The 21,444-nt window shown below is 43.1% G+C and overlaps 1 protein-coding gene across 1 annotated transcript; it reads right to left on the reverse strand.

Annotated features, from left to right (window-relative positions):
* Positions 1–225: 225 nt before the first annotated feature.
* LOC128706604 (uncharacterized) lies at positions 226–15,816 on the reverse strand. The gene is made up of 2 exons (XM_053801556.2): positions 15,400–15,816; positions 226–2,764 (listed from the first exon to the last, which is right to left on the reverse strand). The coding sequence occupies exon 2, from the start codon at positions 2,004–2,006 to the stop codon at positions 1,101–1,103; it is 906 nt and encodes a 301-aa protein (XP_053657531.2). The 5' UTR covers positions 2,007–2,764; positions 15,400–15,816; the 3' UTR covers positions 226–1,100.
* Positions 15,817–21,444: the final 5,628 nt, after the last annotated feature.

A 21,444-nucleotide genomic window follows, 5' to 3' on the forward strand; every position in this document is an offset into this window, starting at 1 on the left:
GCGGGGTCATAGTGGTATCATCCACTAGTCGAAGTAGGTCTTCGTCCAAAGGTTGAACAAGTGTTGAAGAAGTGTTGAAGTGTCTCAATCTTCAACATGTCGGTTTTTTAAACCATTCATCACAACTGACCAATGTGGAGCACCGTTTGTGACGCGTCCCCACTCAGATTTCTCCTTATTTGTGCAAAACTCTCTGTTGATGAACTAGACACATGTGAAACATCTGGGTATATTTACTTTGCAGATGTTTCGCCATCCAGTAGCTTTATCAGTACAATATATGGATATAATCTGAAGACTGTAGGAATATATAAAGAAGACAGTGGAAAACGAGGTACTCAGTCCCTCAACCTAGGAGGACATCTCCACAACCTACTACCAATTCTTGACCTAACTCTTTAGTATGACTTACTTCTACTAGGAAATCCCGTTTACCTGTGACAGTACCTTCGCCTGCTGAACCTCACCTGATGCCAGTATATAAGCTCCAATCTTCCTGTCTGTGCTTCAGATTCTACATGTCTACGGTGCTCATCAAGTGCTTCTAGGCTGAGGAACTGATGTTTCTTCCTTTACTAGACACTTCTTCACACTTCTAATGGCTGCAAATCTGCTCCTTACTGCTGGTAACCTGTTTCCCTTCACTAGCCACAACCATTTCACATTCATTGTTATTCTTCTCTAGGCAAATTTTCAGTTTCTTATTTTTCTCCTTGAAAAGTAGAGCTTTCCCCTTGAACACCTTGAATTCAGACTCTAAGACATTACAGAGGAAAACCATGGTACGCTATAACACTCTGCACTGATCTTCCAAAACAGCTCAGGAAAGGCGCAACCTTTCGTGACCACTGTCCTCAGAGAATCGAGGTGGTGAGGAGGTGACATGGAGCTGTAATGACCCTACTTTAGTCGATAGGTTTTAGACCCCCATTAACCCCAGTAATGAACCATAATAAGTAAATAATCTCGTGGCGCCCTAACACACGCATTCCATCAACACAAACAATTCACTCGATAAAAACCCCAACCGCATCGACCAATGAGGCTAATGAGTTCGAAATCTGAAAACCACGACGTAAATACCGAGCTGAGATTAACACTTAGGTGAGGAATGTGGTGTTGATAACGACAGGTGACTCACCTGGTGTTGTGTCGCCCTCGTCCTCAGTCAGGCAGTCGGCACCTAAAGACTCGTCGTGTTCTCTCTTGATGCCCTTCGTAGCCGAGTTTTTCTCTCCTCGTCCCCTCTCTCTTTTATCGCTTCTTCCCTGTTGATTTTCTTTCGTCTCCCTCTCACGGAGCTCCACAATCTCCATCATGCCTTGCACAGTGCCCTCAGCTCTGGATCTAAGGTTCAAATGTAGTTCTGCAGGGTAGTCGAGTGGATGTTGGGGCCGTCGGTGTCTGGATAGATCCTGCGGAGCGTCCTCCAGAGTTTTTCTAAGAGTTCTGGACTTCCATTCATCGAGGACGTGGAGACTGTGAGCTCTCTGAGGCTCTAAGGAACTGGGTTGCAGCGGAGAGAGAGAACCAACAGCCAGTGAGAGGGAGACCTGATGATCAAGTGAAGGATGAAGAAACTCAGGCGTGAATATCACAGAATCTGAGGACGTGGAAGAAGTGGAGTTCACTCTTCGGCGTGACTCGGACCAACAGGCTTCACTGAGACTCCTCTTGAAAACTGGAAGGGAGTTTTTACGGCACTTTGAAATGGGAGGAAAAATGTTATCTCCTTCACTCTCAGTGCAGCAAATTCTCAAGTTTCTGGGTTCCAAAGAGTCACATTTGGGAGATATGTGGCACTTCTTGGACGACTTCCTTTTCAGGGCACATTTAAGGCTATTTCCACTTTCGTGGTCATTCATCGATGATGTGTCGTCTTGGCTCATCCCGTCTTCACGTGACTCCAGCTGTGGGGTGTAGTTGGAGCTGATCTCACCTTCGTGAGTTTCAAGCTGTGGGGTGTAATCTGGGCTCACCTCACCTGTGATGGCAATCTCACCCATGCTGCGGATTACGATGGTCGCCACGTTGGTGTTCTTGGCACTTTCGTGCGAATTAGAACGTTGTATTTTGGGAACTGTCGCCAGTTTTATTTTTTTAGGAATGCTTTACTTAGATACCCTAGTCAGCCTGGTACTAACACTTACTTCTTGCACACTCAGTGTCACTCTTTGTCGCTAGTTCGTCACCACGAATCGCGTCACAAGGTGAATTTCTTCAGGAAGAGATAAATCACTTGACCTCGGAGTTTGTTTTAAGATTTTTGCAAGGCTCTTAAGGCGCCATCTCTCGTCTTGACACAGAGATAAAATACAGTTTATTTCTAACGTGTTTATGATGCATGAAGTTTCTGCCTTGATGATCCAGATCCTATGCAACCAGTTGAGCGCCTTGAGGGACCAACGAACAAGAACTCGTGGAGAGGAAGAGATCGTCGGATTTTCAAGCTAAAAATTATTTCCAAACGAACTGAATTGCGACTTAGAATAACACGGAGATTATATCTAAACACTTTATTTTCTCTAGAAAATAAGAGGCTAGATCAGCTTAAAAAAAATTAGGAATCGAATTTTGCATTTCACTGCATTCACAGCCAAAACTTCAGTTGTGGATCTTGCTACAGAATGCGTTCCACCGTCCTCATGGAAGTGCTCCAGAGGCCATGAGATCTTGATGTAGAGACTTGTACTTCTGACACTCTCTCAAGACTGTCCTGAGGGACTTCAAATATGTGCTCCAACTTCTTTCCTCTCGACTCAAACTGAAAATAAAAAATAATAATTAAAAAAATTATTTTTCGTATTATTATTATTATTATTATTATTATTATTATTATTATTATTATTATTATTAGTAGTAGTAGTAGTAGTAGTAGTAGTAGTAGTACTAATACTTACTATTTATTATTATATAAGATGTTTTCTTATAGGGTAAGTGTAAGAATTATCGCGCAATGAAGTCATGACAACAGAAAATGAAGACAAGGCAACCGACTTAAGCATACAATTAACTGCGAAGGATGTGCAGTGTATAATTGCTTATTCAACACTTGTTTATAGTGCAGCAAACACTTCCACCGAGGTAACAGTCAATGGTAGGTGTAAGCTACACACAGTTATAAGAAGAGAAATAGTACCGGTCTAACCTGGCCAGTGATTGAGACATCTAAATTCTAAATATCAAACAAAGAAGTGTGTTGAGCAAGTACCAGGAGCCGTGTCAGGACCAGCTTATACCAGTAGTCAAGCTCAAGGATTAACGTACACCAGTAGTTAAGTTCAAGGATTAACTTACACCAGTAGTTAAGCTCAAGGATTAACTTACACCAGTAGTTAAGCTCAAGGATTAACTTACACCAGTAGTTAAGTTCAAGGATTAACTTACACCAGTAGTTAAGCTCAAGGATTAACTTACACCAGTAGTTAAGTTCAAGGATTAACTTACACCAGTAGTTAAGCTCAAGGATTAACTTACACCAGTAGTTAAGTTCAAGGATTAACTTACACCAGCAGTCAAGCTCAAGGATTAACGTACACCAGTAGTTAAGTTCAAGGATTAACTTACACCAGTAGTTAAGCTCAAGGATTAACTTACACCAGTAGTTAAGCTCAAGGATTAACTTACACCAGTAGTTAAGTTCAAGGATTAACTTACACCAGTAGTTAAGCTCAAGGATTAACTTACACCAGTAGTTAAGTTCAAGGATTAACGTACACCAGTAGTCAAGCTCAAGGATTAACGTACACCAGTAGTTAAGTTCAAGGATTAACGTACACCAGTAGTTAAGCTCAAGGATTAACGTACACCAGTAGTTAAGTTCAAGGATTAACGTACACCAGTAGTTAAGTTCAAGGATTAACTTACACCAGTAGTTAAGTTCAAGGATTAACTTACACCAATAGTTAAGCTCAAGGATTAACGTACACCAGTAGTTAAGTTCAAGGATTAACTTACACCAGTAGTTAAGCTCAAGGATTAACTTACACCAGTAGTTAAGCTCAAGGATTAACTTACACCAGTAGTTAAGCTCAAGGATTAACGTACACCAGTAGTTAAGTTCAAGGATTAACGTACACCAGTAGTTAAGCTCAAGGATTAACTTACACCAGTAGTTAAGCTCAAGGATTAACGTACACCAGTAGTTAAGTTCAAGGATTAACGTACACCAGTAGTTAAGTTCAAGGATTAACTTACACCAGTAGTCAAGCTCAAGGATTAACGTACACCAGTAGTTAAGCTCAAGGATTAACTTACACCAGTAGTTAAGCTCAAGGATTAACTTACACCAGTAGTCAAGCTCAAGGATTAACGTACACCAGTAGTTAAGTTCAAGGATTAACGTACACCAGTAGTTAAGTTCAAGGATTAACGTACACCAGTAGTTAAGTTCAAGGATTAACGTACACCAGTAGTTAAGTTCAAGGATTAACTTACACCAGTAGTTAAGCTCAAGGATTAACTTACACCAGTAGTTAAGCTCAAGGATTAACTTACACCAGTAGTCAAGCTCAAGGAATAACGTACACCAGTAGTTAAGTTCAAGGATTAACGTACAACAGTAGTTAAGTTCAAGGATTAACGTACACCAGTAGTTAAGTTCAAGGATTAACGTACACCAGTAGTTAAGTTCAAGGATTAACTTACACCAGTAGTTAAGTTCAAGGATTAACTTACACCAGTAGTTAAGCTCAAGGATTAACTTACACCAGTAGTTAAGCTCAAGGATTAACTTACACCAGTAGTTAAGTTCAAGGATTAACTTACACCAGTAGTTAAGTTCAAGGATTAACTTACACCAGTAGTTAAGCTCAAGGATTAACTTACACCAGAAGTCAAGCTCAGGGATTAACTTACACCAGAAGTCAAGTTCAAGGATTAACTTATGCGAGTAGTTAAGCTCAAGTATTAACTTACACCAGTAGTTAAGTTCAAGGATTAACTTACACCAGTAGTTAAGCTCAAGTATTAACTTACACCAGAAGTCAAGCTCAGGGATTAACTTACACCAGTAGTCAAGCTCAAGGATTAACGTACACCAGAAGTCAAGCTCAAGGATTAACTTACACCAGTAGTTAAGCTCAAGTATTAACTTACACCAGTAGTCAAGCTCAAGGATTAACTTACACCAGAAATCAAGCTCAGGGATTAACTTACACCAGTAGTCAAGCTCAAGGATTAACTTACACCAGAAGTCAAGCTCAGGGATTAACTTACACCAGTAGTTAAGCTCAAGTATTAACTTACACCAGTAGTCAAGCTCAAGGATTAACTTACACCAGAAGTCAAGCTCAGGGATTAACTTACACCAGTAGTCAAGCTCAAGGATTAACTTATACCAGAAGTCAAGCTAAGGGATTAACTTACACCAGTAGTCAAGCTCAAGGATTAACTTATACCAGAAGTCAAGCTCAAGGATTAACTTATACCAGAAGTCAAGCTCAAGGATTAACTTACACCAGTAGTCAAGCTCAAGGATTAACTTACACCAGAAGTCAAGCTCAGGGATTAACTTACACCAGTAGTCAAGCTCAAGGATTAACTTATACCAGAAATCAAGCTAAGGGATTAACTTACACCAGTAGTCAAGCTCAAGGATTAACTTATACCAGAAGTCAAGCTCAAGGATTAACTTATACCAGAAGTCAAGCTAAGGGATTAACTTACACCAGTAGTCAAGCTCAGGGATTAACTTGCACCAGAAGTCAAGCTCAAGGATTAACTTATGCGAGTAGTCAAGCTCAAGGATTAACTTACACCAGTAGTCAAGCTCAAGGACTAACTTACACCAGTAGTCAAGCTCAGGGACTAACTTACACGAATAGTCAAGCTCATAGACTAACTTACACCAATAGTCAAGCTCAGGCACTGACTTTCACCAGTAGATAAGCTCAGGGATTAACTAATACCAGTAGACAAGCGTAGGCACTAACTTACACCAGTAGACAAGCTCAGGGACTAACTTACACCAGTAGTCAAGCTTAGGGACCAACTTACACCAGTAGTAAAGCTTAGGGACTTACACCAGTAGTCAAGCTCAGGGACTAACTTACAACAGTAAGTAAGCTCAGGGACTAACTTACATCAGTAGTCAAGCTTAGGGACTAACTTACACCAGTAGTCAAGCTTAGGGACTAGCTTATACCAATAGTCAGGCTCAGAGACTAACTTACACCAGTAGTCAAGCTTAGTGACTAACTTACACCAGTAGTCAAGCTTAGGGACTAACTTATACCAATAGTCAGGCTCAGAGACTAAGTTACACCAGTAGTCAAGCTTAGGGACTAACTTACACAGGTAGTCACGCTCAGGAGCTAACTTACAGCAGTAGTCAAGCTTATGAACTAACTTACACCAGGAGTCAAGCTCAGGAACTAACTTACACTAGTAGTCAAGCTTAGGGACAAACTTATACCAATAGGCAGGCTCAGAGACTAACTTACACCAGTAGTCAAGCTTAGGGACTAACTTATGCCAATAGTCAGGCTCAGAGACTAACTTACACCAGTAGTCAAGCTTAGGGACTAACTTACACCGGTAGGTAAGCTCAGGGACTAACTTACACCAATAGTCAAGCTTAGGGACTAGCTTTAACCAGTAGTCAAGCTTAGGGACTAGCGTATACCAGTAGTGAAGCTCAGGAACTAACTTACACCAGTAGTCAAGCTCAGGAACTAACCCTTCACCATTAGTCAAGCTTAGGGACTAACTTACACTAGTAGTCAAGCTTAGGGAGTAACTTATACCAGTAGTGAAGCTCAGGAACTAACTTACACCAGTATTCAAGCATAGGGACTAACTTACACCAGTAGTCAAACATTTGGACTAACTTACACCAGTAATCAAGCATTGGGACTAACTTACACAGTAGTCAAACATAGGGACTAACTTACACTAGTAGTCCAGCATAGGGACTAACTTACACCAGTAGTCAAGCATAGGGACTAACTTACACCAGTAGTCAAATATAGGGACTAACTTACACCAGTAGTCAAGCATAGGGACTAACTTACACCAGTAGTCAAATATAGGGACTAACTTACACTAGTAGTTCAGCATAGGGACTAACTTACACCAGTATTTAAGCATAGGGGCTAACTTACACCAGTATTTAAGCATAGGGAGTAACTTATTTTTTCCAATTTGTGCACACATACAGAGGTACAAAAAAATAGAGATAAGAGCAGTATGCCAAAGCCACTTATACTATGCATAGCATTACGGGCTGGCTTAAAATTAACTTAAGATTAACTAAGCAATGATTATTATTATTATTATAATCAAAAAGAAGCGCTAAGCCACAAGGACTATACAGCGCTGCTACTAAGCAATGATGAAATCAGTGATAAAACATTAATGTAAACAGATAACTATAAAGCACAAGTGAGTATTACAAAGACAGGTCATATGGTTGCATTCAGTTAGGTAGTGATTCTGTTTGGTAGTGTATTTAAAAAATAATAAAGTTAGATTGGGTTTTAGGTTTAACATTTATGTGATATAATTGTGAGAAACATTTAAGATATACAATTTATAATGTTCAGTTATTCAGTATTTATTTGGTTTTGGGTGAGTAAGTAATCTTTGAGAAGAGACTTGAATTTATAAACAGGTTGTGTTTCTTTTATATTTACAGGTAATGAATTCCAGATTTTAGGGCCTTTTATGTGCATTGAGTTTTTGCATAGTGTGAGATGGACACGAGGAACATCAAAGAGTGATCTGTGCCTTGTGTTATGGTCATGTGTTCTGTTGAGGTTGGCAAGGAGATGTTTGAGGGGAGGGTTAATATCAGAGTTAAGTGTTCTATGTATGTAATAGGTGCAGTAATAAGTATGGATGTTTTGTATGGTGAGTAGGTTTAGTGTATTGAATATTGGTGGAGTGTGCTGCCTGTAGTGAGAATTTGTTATCATTCTAACTGCAGCCTTTTGTTGGGTAATTAGTGGTCTGAGATGGTTAATTGTTGTTGAGCCCCATGCACAAATTCCATAGGTGAGATAGGGGTAAATAAGAGAGTGATATAGGGCCAGGAGGGCTGACTGTGGAACATAGTACCGTATCTTCGATAGTATGCCTACAGTCTTGGAAATTTTCTTAGAAATTTGATGTATATGTGTATGAAATTTGAGTCTATTATCAAGGTGGATTCCTAAGAATTTTCCCTCTGTTAGTTTTGTGATAGGTGATCCATTTATCATTATGTTAAGAGGGACATCTGTAGCTCTGTTACCAAACTGAATGAAGTAGGTTTTGTCAATGTTTAGTGTAAGTTTGTTAGTCCTCATCCAGGTAGATATTTTCTGTAATTCGGTATTTACAGTATTGGCTAGCGTGACTGGGCTCGGGTGAGAGAAGACGTATGTAGTGTCATCTGCAAATAGTGTGGGTTTGAGTAATTGCGAAGCATTTGGAAGGTCATTTATGTATAGGAGAAAGAGAAGAGGGCCAAGGACACTTCCCTGTGGGACACCAACTGTAATTGGTTGTGCAGAAGAGTTTGCCCCATTTGCGTACACATATTGGCTTCTGTTGCTGAGGTAAGACTTGAGGTAGTTGAGGGAGTGCCCTCTTATACCATAGTGTGACAATTTTACGTGGAGCAAGTCATGGTCAACTGTATCAAAAGCTTTACGTAAGTCAATGAAGATCCCCAGTGGGACTTCTTTTTTCTCTATTGCAGTGTATATATGTTCTAGCATGTGTATAATAGCATCATTAGTATTTTTATTAGGCCTGAATCCAAATTGGCAGGGGTTGAGTATGTTTTGGGAGATAAGGTAGGAGTAGATTCGTTTATGAATTAATTTTTCGAAGATTTTTGAGAGAGGGTGTAAGTTGGATATTGGCCTATAGTTATTCAACTCTGTTTGGTCTCCTCCTTTGTGGATCGGGGTGACCCTTGCTATTTTGAGTACTGTAGGGAAGGTGGAGGATTCAATGGATTTGTTAAAGAGTGTTGCAATGATTGGTGATAGCACTTGTGACACTTTTTTGTATATAAGGGGTGGTAAGGTATTTAAATCTCCTGCCTTGTTTTTTAGTGCGTTGATAATAAGGGAGACTTCGTATGGGTTAGTCGGAGCTAGGAACAGTGTGTTCGGGTAGTTGCCGGTGAGGTAGTCATTTGGTGGGGTATCTGAGCTTGGGATTTTATTGGCAAGGTTTTGTCCTATAGTGGAGAAGAAATCATTGAGTCTGTTTGCTGTTTCTGTTGGTGGGAGTTGGGGTTCATCTGTTTTTGCTAATTTTATTTCGCTATTTCGTGATATCTTTTTTGTTCCCAGAATTTCTGATAGGGTTTTCCAGGTCTTTTTTATATCACCTCGTAAGTTGGATAATCTGTTCTCATAATACAATTTTTTTGCCCTTCTTATCAGGCTGGTTAGGATTGACGAGTAACGTTTTGTTTGGTCTCTGGTTATGTGACCCATTCTGTACTGTTTTTCATATTGGTGTTTTGTATTTATGGATTTGAGAATGCTGGGTGTTAGCCAGGGACTGTTCAGTCTCTTTGCTGTCATCTGTTTAGTTTTTTTAGGGCAGTGCTTGTTATAGAGGTATTGGGTTTTTTTTAGAAAATTATTAATACATTCGTCAATATCTGTATAGGTTTCTAGCTCAGTGTACCAATCAATGTTTGCTATTGCTGTTGTGAAGTTATTAATGGCTGCCTCATTGTGAAGTCTGAAGGTGACTTTAGTAGTGTCATGGGGTAGTTTACCAAGAGTTGTTATGAGGAAAGTAGGGTAGTGGTCTGTGGTATTATCTGTAATTATGCCTGATTTTAAAGGAGATATGGTGTTGGTCCAGATGTGGTCAAGTAGGGAAACACTAGTCTCTGTAACTCTTGTTGGTTTTGTTACTGTTGGTAGTAACATACAGTTACTCATTGTGTTTGTGAATTCAGTAACACCAGTATTTAAGCATAGGGGCTAACTTACACCAGTATTTAAGCATAGGGACTAACTTACACCAGTATTTAAGCATAGGGACTAACTTACACGCTGCGCAGCAGAGGCAGATGTGTCGGTGACCAGTTCCAGGTCTGCCTCTTCAAGACTAGCTGGTATAGTCTTGTACCTACTTGTACTGACACCTGTTCTTGCAAATACACCTGTCAAAACCACCTGTACTTGTACTTACACATGTATTTGAACCCACACCTGTACTTGTACCCACATCTGTACTTGTACCTACACCTGTACTTGTACATATACCTGTACTTGTACTTATACCTGCACTTGTTCCCACACCTGTACTTGTACCCCACACCTGTACTTGTACCTACACCTTTACTTGTACCTACACCTGTAATTGTACCTAAACCTGTAATTGCACCCACACCTGTACTTGCACCCATACTTGTACTTGTACCTACACCTGTACCTACACCTGTTCCTACCCCTGTACTTACATCTGTACCTAAACCTGCACCGAAACCTGTACTTACATCTGTACATAAACTGTACCTACACCTGCACGTACACCTGCACCTACAGCTGTATTTACACCTACACCTGCACCTACACATGTACCTGTAACTACACCTGCACCTATGCCTACACCTGTATCTGCCCCTGTACCTGCACCTACATCTGCACATACATCTGTACCAACACCTGCGCCTACACCTGTACCTACACCTGTACCTACACTTGTACTTACACCTGCACCTACACTTGTACCTGTACCTACACCTGCACCTACACCTATACCTGTGCCTACACCTATACCTACACCTGTACCTACACATGTACCTGTACCTGTACCTACACCTGTAGTTACACCTGCACCTATACATGTATCTGCAACTGTACCTGTACCTACAACTGCACCTACACCTGCACCTACACCTCTACCTGGACCTACACCTATACCTACATCTGCACCTGCACATGCATTTACACCTACACCTCTACTTGTAACTACACATGCACCTACACCCGCACCTACACTTGTACCTGTGCCTACACCTGTACCTGTGCCTACACCTTCACCTACACCTGTTCCTGTACCTACAAATGCAATTACACCTGCACCTGTACCTGACCTGCACCTACAAATGTACCTATGCCTACACCTGTACCTGTACCTACACCTACACCTGTACGTGTACGTACACCTGTATCTGGACCTGCATCTACACCTGTACTTGTACCTACACCTACAACTACACCTGTACCTGTACGTATACCTGTACCTACACCTGAACCTTCACCTGTACTTGTACCTACACCTGTACCTACACATGCACCTGCACATGTACCTGTACCTACACCTTCACCTACACCTGTACCTGTACCTACACATGCACCTACACCTGTACCTACACCTACACCAACACCTGTACCTGTACGTACACCTGTAATTGCACCTGCACCTACACCTGTACCTGTACCTACACCTGCACCTACACCTGTACCTACACCTACACCTACACCTGTACCTGTGCGTATACCAGTACCTACACCTGAACCCTCGCCTGTACCTGTACCTACACCTGTACCTACACATGCACCTACACCTGTACCTGTACATACACCTGCACCTACACCTGTACCTGTACCTACACCTGTAAATACACCTACACCTACACCTGTTCCTGTACCTACACGTCACCTACACCTGTACCTGTACCAACACCTGCACCTGTAACTATACCTGCACCTTAACCTGTACCTGTACCTACACCTGCACCTACACCTGTACCTGTACCTACACCTGCACCTACACGTGTACCTGTATCTATACCTGCACCTTCACATGTACCTGTGCCAACACCTGCACCTACACCTGTACCTGTACCGACATCTGGACCTACACCTGTACCTGTACCTACACCTGTACTTGTAACTACACCTGCACGTACACCTATGCCTGTACCGACACCTGCACCTACACCTGTACCTACACCTGTAAATACACCTGCACCTACACCTGTATCTGTACCTACATCTCACCTGCACCTGCACCTATACCGACACCTGCACGTACACCTGTAACTGTACCTACGTCTGCACCTACACCTATACCTGTACCGACACATGCACTTACACCTGTACCTGTATCTACACCTGCACCTACACCTGTACCTGTACCTTCACCTGTAAATATACCTGCACCTACACCTGTACCTGTACCTACGCCTGCAACTACACCTATACCTGTACAGACGTGTACCTACACCTGTAAATACACCTACACCTACACCTGTACCTGTACCTACACCTCACATGCACCTGTACCTGTACCGACACCTGCACCTACACCTGTACCTGTACGTAAACCTGCACCTATACCTGTACCTGTACCCTTACCTGCACCTACACCTCTACTTGTAACTAAAGATGCACCTACACCTGTACCTGTAACTAGATCTGCACCTACAAATGTACCTGTGCCTACACCTGCGCGTACACCTGTACCTATATCTACACATGCACCTACACTTGTACCTGTACCTACACCTGCACTTATACCTGTACCAGTGCCTACACCTTCACCTACACCTGTACCTGTACCTACAAATGCACCTACATCTGCACCTGTACCTGGACCTGAACCTACACCTGCACCTACACCCGTACCTGCACCTACACTTACACCTACACCGTACCTGTACGTACACCTGTACCTGGACCTGCACATGTACGTATACATGTACCTACACCTGAACCTTCATCTGCACCTGTACCTACACCTGCACCTACACATGCACCTACACCTGTACCTGTACCTACAACTGTACCGACACCTGTATCTACACCTGCGCCTACACCTGTATCTGTACCTGGACTAGTACCTACATTTGTACCTGTACCTACACATGAACTTGCGCCTGTACCTGTACCTACACCTGTACCTACACCTGCTCCTACACCTGTACCTGTACCTACACCTGTAAATACACCTGCACCTACACCTGTTCCTGTACCTACACGTCACCTACACCTGTACCTGTACTGACACCTGCACCTGTACTTACACCTGCACCTACACCTGTACCTGTACCGACACCTGCACCTACACCTCTACCTGTACCTACACCTGCACCTACACCTCTACCTGTACCTACACCTGTACTTGTAACTACACCTTCACCTACACCTATACCTGTACCGAAACCTGCACCTTCACCTGTATCTGTACCTACACATGTACCTGTGCCGACACCTGCACCTACACCGGTACCTGTACCGACATCTGCACCTACACGTGTTCCTGTACCTAGACCTGCCTCTTCAACTGTACCTGTTCCTATACCTGCATCTACACCTGTACCTGCACCTAAACCTGCACCTATACCTGTACCTGTAACTACACCTGCACCTACCCTGTTCCTGTTCGTAGACTTGCACCTACAAATGTACCTAGACCTGCACCTTCGCTTGTACCTGTACCTACACCTACACGTACACCTGTACCTAGACCTGCATCTACACCTGTACCTGTACGCACACCTGCACCTACACCTGCACCTACACGTGTACATGTACCTATACCTGCACTTACACCTGTACCTGTACCTACACCTGCACCTACACCTGTACTTGCACCTGAACCTGCACCTACACCTGTACCTACACCTGCATCTATATCTGTACTTGTACCTACACCTGCACCTACACCTGTGCCTTTACCTATACCTGTATCTACACCTGCACCTACACCTGCACATACACATGCAACTACACCTGTACCTGTACGTACACCTGCACCTACACCTGTTCCTGTACCTACACCTGCACCTACACCTGCACCTAGACCCGCACCTACACCTGTTCCTGTACCTACAACTGCACCTGCACCTGTAACTAGAACTGCACCTACACCTGTACCACCATAAATGTAAACTTCAGGTTAATATTCGATCCACCATGCAGATAAACTCGGGTTTACGATTATGACAACTTCTCGGTATTCGTGCTTTGTGAAAATCCGATGAGCGAATTTGACAGTCGTTTGTTTTTTCCCATTTTGTCATCATCTGATTGGTCATAAGCTGGGAAATTGACGTCAGTGTCATCGGCTCATTGGTCAAAACCCGTGGTAATGACGTCAGTATCGTCGTCTCATTATTCAAAACCTGGGGTAATGACGTCAGTATCGTCGTCTCACTGGTCAAAACCCGGGGTAATGATGTTAGTGTCGTCGTCTCATTGGTCAAAGCCCGGGGTAATGACGTCAGTGTCGTTGTCTCATTGATCAAAACCCGGGGTAATGACGTCAGTATCGTCGTCTCATTGGGCAAAACCCGGGGTAATGACGTCAGTGCCGTCGTCTGATTGGTCAAAACCCGGGGTAATGACGTCAGTGCCGTCGTCTCATTGGTCAAAACCCGGGGAAATGACGTCAGTGTTGCTGGACCACTCGCCAACGTTCTCCGGGAAGTAATGACGTCAGAGCTCGCTGTTTATTGGTAGAGGGCCAGCAGGAAGCCATGGCGTCAGAACTGCTAGCTGATTGGTCGAAAGCCAACAGGTAACTATGACGTCAGGGATGTATTCCAAACGTATATCCCTTGAATTCTGAACATGTATCCCTAGAATTCTGAATATGTATCCTTTAAATTGTGAACGAGTATCCCTTTTGGGATACAGTTGCTCTTAGTTCACTGATGACGTCAGAGATCGTCTGTAACAGCGACAAATAAACATATTTCCAGGCAATTAACCTTAATTAAGTTTACGTTTGTGTTTGTCACCTTTCTTGTTCGCCTAATTTTATTTGTTTACTTTCATTTATTTGGTAATTATTTTGCTTTATTTTCATTAATTTTTATTAACACGTAATATCAGTGTGAAAATCCAACCTGTATTGGAAAGGAGCTAAGGGTCAGGTCTGGGCGGTACAGAGGGAGGTCAGGTCAGGTCAGGGCTTGGTCAGGTCAGGTTAAGTCATATCAGGTTACGTCAGATCACATCAGGCCATATCAGTTTAAATCAATACCGAGTCAGGGCAGATCAGCGCAGGGTCAGGTTAAGTCGTGTCAGGTCAAAGACAGGTCAGAACAGAGCGAGACCAGAGAACAAAAACAAATTGTCAGACACAGGTGAAGCCTACATAAGATTAGTAATAACAAAACAGTAAGGGCAAAAAGGGAGAGAGAGGGCAAAAAAATAGGACAGTGAAAGAGGAGGCAGGAACGATAACAAATTGCAAGGATCCAGCACAAGAGAATCGAACCCTGGCACTCTACTTAGTGTGCAGACCCATCCAGAGAATCCGTGAGTCTGAGTGTTCAGTGACAGATAGACAAGCTGGTGGACAGGCTGGTGGACAGGCAGGTGGACAGGTCGGACCCTGAACTTCTTAAACCCTGAACATTACTATATAAAAAAAATTACGAACATATGTTAATTGGCAACGTAAGGAAGTATTCTTGGTGGAACTCACCTCTTCTTCTGGTTCAGGAACGAGCCTTTGGTGTCTGTTGGAAGGCGACGACAAGCAGCGGTATCCAGCCACGGTGCGGCTCTCAGGTGAAACACTCGCAATTTCAACACGTGTCACATTCTATCGTCAAAGAGACTTCAGTCGTCACGATTCTACTGCCACAACGCTACTAATCGAACTCCTTTTAACACTGGATTATCACCACAGAGAGACACACTAAATCACCAAGAAACAGACTTTATAAACTTCCACTTCACCCTGCGGTCACCAAGTAGATTCTCACCAAGAACGACCTCTTAAGCACTTGTAAGTAACACTCGGAGTGAGCACCAGGTACATAGATCCTCGGGAGAGACGCTTGCACCAAGTGATCACCAGGATGGTCGAGGACACACTGGCTGCTTCAGCACCATCACCAAAATCACCAGAATCTTTACTGTTGCTGCCACCTAGAGATTTCCGGGGCATGATCTCTGGACTTCTAGTAACGTGCGTCGGCGGGGGAATTACTCAGAGGCACTTCCGATGATTCACGAACGCTTCCAAGTACTTACGCTGGCTGTTGGGGTCCGGGGAGTTAGGCTGGGAGGGAGAGGGAGCCTTGAGGGCAGTAGTGGGAGGGAGGAAAGGAGGGAGAGGAGAGGCTCAAGGGTGGGAGGTAGACTGAATTACATTTTTTTTTTACACCCACGTCTCTCCCTCTCTTCCTTTCTCTTCTAATCTCTATCTTCCACTCAGCGTTCACTTCTGTCTCTACCAATTCTATCTCTCTCTGTCTCTGTGTCGTCTTGTCTCTCTCTGTCTCTGTGTCGTCTTGTCTCTCCCTGTCTCTCATCTCTGCATGTCTCCTGCTTCCCTGTTCTAACCTGTTCAGAAGGGCGGGGACAAGGTCAGACCCCAGGCAGCCAGATGCAACACTCAGGGAAATTTCAGGGAATTGTCGAGCTTCTTGCAGGGAATTTCTTGGGCTATTTTAGCTGGTCCTAAGGAACAGTGGGCTAAAGTGTTACTTGGGTCATCATACGTGGATTACATACATATGTGCCCCTTTAGAGTAAACTGCTGCTCACTTCCTACTCATCCTCAACAAGAAGAGTATAAAAAGGAATGTTTTAATTGGCCGAAACTGAAGATAAGTGTTTCCTAATTTTCCTCTGATGTGAGTATTACTACAAACTGAGGTTTATGAAAATGTGAGTCCACCTTCCTACAAACGACGTCAGTTTTTACATTAACCTCATGTGTAACGTTGGTTGAAGGGCCATTATATTTTTTTTTATTATCACACTGGCCGATTCCCACTAAGGCAGGGTGGCCCGAAAAAGAAAAACTTTCACCATCATTCACTCCATCACTGTCTTGCCAGAAGGGTGCTTTACACTACAGTTTTTAAACTGCAACATTAACACCCCTCCTTCAGAGTGCAGGCACTGTACTTCCCATCTCCAGGACTCAAGTCCGGCCTGCCGGTTTCCCTGAATCCCTTCATAAATGTTACTTTGCTCACACTCCAACAGCACGTCAAGTATTAAAAACCATTTGTCTCCATTCACTCCTATCAAACACGCTCACGCATGCCTGCTGGAAGTCCATGCCCCTCGCACACAAAACCTCCTTTACCCCCTCCCTCCAACCCTTCCTAGGCCGACCCCTACCCCGCCTTCCTTCCACTACAGACTGATACACTCTTGAAGTCATTCTGTTTTGCTCCATTCTCTCTACATGTCTGAACCACCTCAACAACCCTTCCTCAGCCCTCTGGACAACAGTTTTGGTAATCCCGCACCTCCTCCTAACTTCCAAACTACGAATTCTCTGCATTATATTCACACCACACATTGCCCTCAGACATGACATCTCCACTGCCTCCAGCCTTCTCCTCGCTGCAACATTCATCACCCACGCTTCACACCCATATAAGAGCGTTGGTAAAACTATACTCTCATACATTCCCCTCTTTGCCTCCAAGGACAAAGTTCTTTGTCTCCACAGACTCCTAAGTGCACCACTCACTCTTTTTCCCTCATCAATTCTATGATTCACCTCATCTTTCATAGACCCATCCGCTGACACGTCCACTCCCAAATATCTGAATACGTTCACCTCCTCCATACTCTCTCCCTCCAATCTGATATTCAATCTTTCATCACCTAATCTTTTTGTTATCCTCATAACCTTACTCTTTCCTGTATTCACCTTTAATTTTCTTCTTTTGCACACCCTACCAAATTCATCCACCAATCTCTGCAGCTTCTCTTCAGAATCTCCCAAGAGCACAGTGTCATCAGCAAAGAGCAGCTGTGACAACTCCCACTTTGTGTGTGATTCTTTATCTTTTAACTCCACGCCTCTTGCCAAGACCCTCGCATTTAGAAGATTGAGACACTTATGCAGCATATGGGAATCTTTATTCAGGAAACGTTTCGCCACGCAGTGGCTTCATCAGTCCAATACAAAGAGGAAGGCGTAAGGAGAGGAGGAGAATGAGGTAATCAGTCCCTCAACCTGGAGTCGATGTGTTCAGTCCATCAATCTTGTAGAATGTACAGCATAGGGCCGTAGACGTGGCTTATATACTGTAGTGAGGTGACGTGAAGCAGTTGGAGGCGGGGTCATAGTGGTACCATCCACTAGTCGAAGTAGGTCTTCGTCCAAAGGTTGAACAAGTGTTGAAGAATTCTTTGTAACAAGATCCCATGATGCTGCTGTGTCTGACAGTTGTGATGAATGGTTTGAAAAACCGACATGTTGAAGATTGAGACACTTATGCAGCATATGGGAATCTTTATTCAGGAAACGTTTCGCCACGCAGTGGCTTCATCAGTCCAATACAAAGAGGAAGGCGTAAGGAGAGGAGGAGAATGAGGTAATCAGTCCCTCAACCTGGAGTCGATGTGTTCAGTCCATCAATCTTGTAGAATGTACAGCATAGGGCCGTAGACGTGGCTTATATACTGTAGTGAGGTGACGTGAAGCAGTTGGAGGCGGGGTCATAGTGGTACCATCCACTAGTCGAAGTAGGTCTTCGTCCAAAGGTTGAACAAGTGTTGAAGAATTCTTTGTAACAAGATCCCATGATGCTGCTGTGTCTGACAGTTGTGATGAATGGTTTGAAAAACCGACATGTTGAAGATTGAGACACTTATGCAGCATATGGGAATCTTTATTCAGGAAACGTTTCGCCACGCAGTGGCTTCATCAGTCCAATACAAAGAGGAAGGCGTAAGGAGAGGAGGAGAATGAGGTAATCAGTCCCTCAACCTGGAGTCGATGTGTTCAGTCCATCAATCTTGTAGAATGTACAGCATAGGGCCGTAGACGTGGCTTATATACTGTAGTGAGGTGACGTGAAGCAGTTGGAGGCGGGGTCATAGTGGTACCATCCACTAGTCGAAGTAGGTCTTCGTCCAAAGGTTGAACAAGTGTTGAAGAATTCTTTGTAACAAGATCCCATGATGCTGCTGTGTCTGACAGTTGTGATGAATGGTTTGAAAAACCGACATGTTGAAGATTGAGACACTTATGCAGCATATGGGAATCTTTATTCAGGAAACGTTTCGCCACGCAGTGGCTTCATCAGTCCAATACAAAGAGGAAGGCGTAAGGAGAGGAGGAGAATGAGGTAATCAGTCCCTCAACCTGGAGTCGATGTGTTCAGTCCATCAATCTTGTAGAATGTACAGCATAGGGCCGTAGACGTGGCTTATATACTGTAGTGAGGTGACGTGAAGCAGTTGGAGGCTTCACGTTTCCTGAATAAAGATTCCCATATGCTGCATAAGTGTCTCAATCTTCAACATGTCGGTTTTTCAAACCATTCATCACAACTGTCAGACACAGCAGCATCATGGGATCTTGTTACAAAGAATTCTTCAACACTTGTTCAACCTTTGGACGAAGACCTACTTCGACTAGTGGATGGTACCACTATGACCCCGCCTCCAACTGCTTCACGTCACCTCACTACAGTATATAAGCCACGTCTACGGCCCTATGCTGTACATTCTACAAGATTGATGGACTGAACACATCGACTCCAGGTTGAGGGACTGATTACCTCATTCTCCTCCTCTCCTTACGCCTTCCTCTTTGTATTGGACTGATGAAGCCACTGCGTGGCGAAACGTTTCCTGAATAAAGATTCCCATATGCTGCATAAGTGTCTCAATCTTCAACATGTCGGTTTTTCAAACCATTCATCACAACCCTCGCATTTACTTCTCTTACAACCCCATCTATAAATATATTAAACAACCACGGTGACATCACACATCCTTGTCTAAGGCCTACTTTTACTGGGAAAAAATTTCCCTCTTTCCTACATACTCTAACTTGAGCCTCACTATCCTCGTAAAAACTCTTCACTGCTTTCAGTAACCTACCTCCTACACCATACACTTGCAACATCTGCCACATTGCCCCCCTATCCACCCTGTCATACGCCTTTTCCAAATCCATAAATGCCACAAAGACCTCTTTAGCCTTATCTAAATACTGTTCACTTATATGTTTCACTGTAAACACCTGGTCCACACACCCCCTACCTTTCCTAAAGCCTCCTTGTTCATCTGCTATCCTATTCTCCGTCTTACTCTTAATTCTTTCAATTATAACTCTACCATATACTTTACCAGGTACACTCAACAGACTTATCCCACTATAATTTTTGCACTCTCTTTTATCCCCTTTGCCTTTATACAAAGGAACTATGCATGCTCTCTGCCAATCCCTAGGTACCTTACCCTCTTCCATACATTTATTAAATAATTGCACCAACCACTCCAAAACTATATCCCCACCTGCTTTTAACATTTCTATCTTTATCCCATCAATCCCGGCTGCCTTACCCCCTTTCATTTTACCTACTGCCTCACGAACTTCCCCCACACTCACAACTGGCTCTTCCTCACTCCTACAAGATGTTATTCCTCCTTGCCCTATACACGAAATCACAGCTTCCCTATCTTCATCAACATTTAACAATTCCTCAAAATATTCCCTCCATCTTCCCAATACCTCTAACTCTCCGTTTAATAACTCTCCTCTCCTATTTTTAACTGACAAATCCATTTGTTCTCTAGGCTTTCTTAACTTGTTAATCTCACTCCAAAACTTTTTCTTATTTTCAACAAAATTTGTTGATAACATCTCACCCACTCTCTCATTTGCTCTCTTTTTACATTGCTTCACCACTCTCTTAACCTCTCTCTTTTTCTCCATATACTCTTCCCTCCTTGCATCACTTCTACTTTGTAAAAACTTCTCATATGCTAACTTTTTCTCCCTTACTACTCTCTTTACATCATCATTCCACCAATCGCTCCTCTTCCCTCCTGCACCCACTTTCCTGTAACCACAAACTTCTGCTGAACACTCTAACACTACATTTCTAAACCTACCCCATACCTCTTCGACCCCATTGCCTATGCTCTCATTAGCCCATCTATCCTCCAATAGCTGTTTATATCTTACCCTAACTGCCTCCTCTTTTAGTTTATAAACCTTCACCTCTCTCTTCCCTGATGCTTCTATTCTCCTTGTATCCCATCTACCTTTTACTCTCAGTGTAGCTACAACTAGAAAGTGATCTGATATATCTGTGGCCCCTCTATAAACATGTACATCCTGAAGTCTACTCAACAGTCTTTTATCTACCAATACATAATCCAACAAACTACTGTCATTTCGCCCTGCATCATATCTTGTATACTTATTTATCCTCTTTTTCTTAAAATATGTATTACCTATAACTAAACCCCTTTCTATACAAAGTTCAATCAAAGGGCTCCCATTATCATTTACACCTGGCACCCCAAACTTACCTACCACACCCTCTCTAAAAGTTTCTCCTACTTTAGCATTCAGGTCCCCTACCACAATTACTCTCTCACTTGGTTCAAAGGCTCCTATACATTCACTTAACATCTCCCAAAATCTCTCTCTCTCCTCTGCATTCCTCTCTTCTCCAGGTGCATACACGCTTATTATGACCCACTTCTCGCATCCAACCTTTACTTTAATCTACATAATTCTTGAATTTACACA

The sequence above is a fragment of the Cherax quadricarinatus genome, chromosome 3, assembly GCF_038502225.1.
Source record: "Cherax quadricarinatus isolate ZL_2023a chromosome 3, ASM3850222v1, whole genome shotgun sequence".
Lineage (NCBI taxonomy): Eukaryota > Metazoa > Arthropoda > Malacostraca > Decapoda > Parastacidae > Cherax > Cherax quadricarinatus.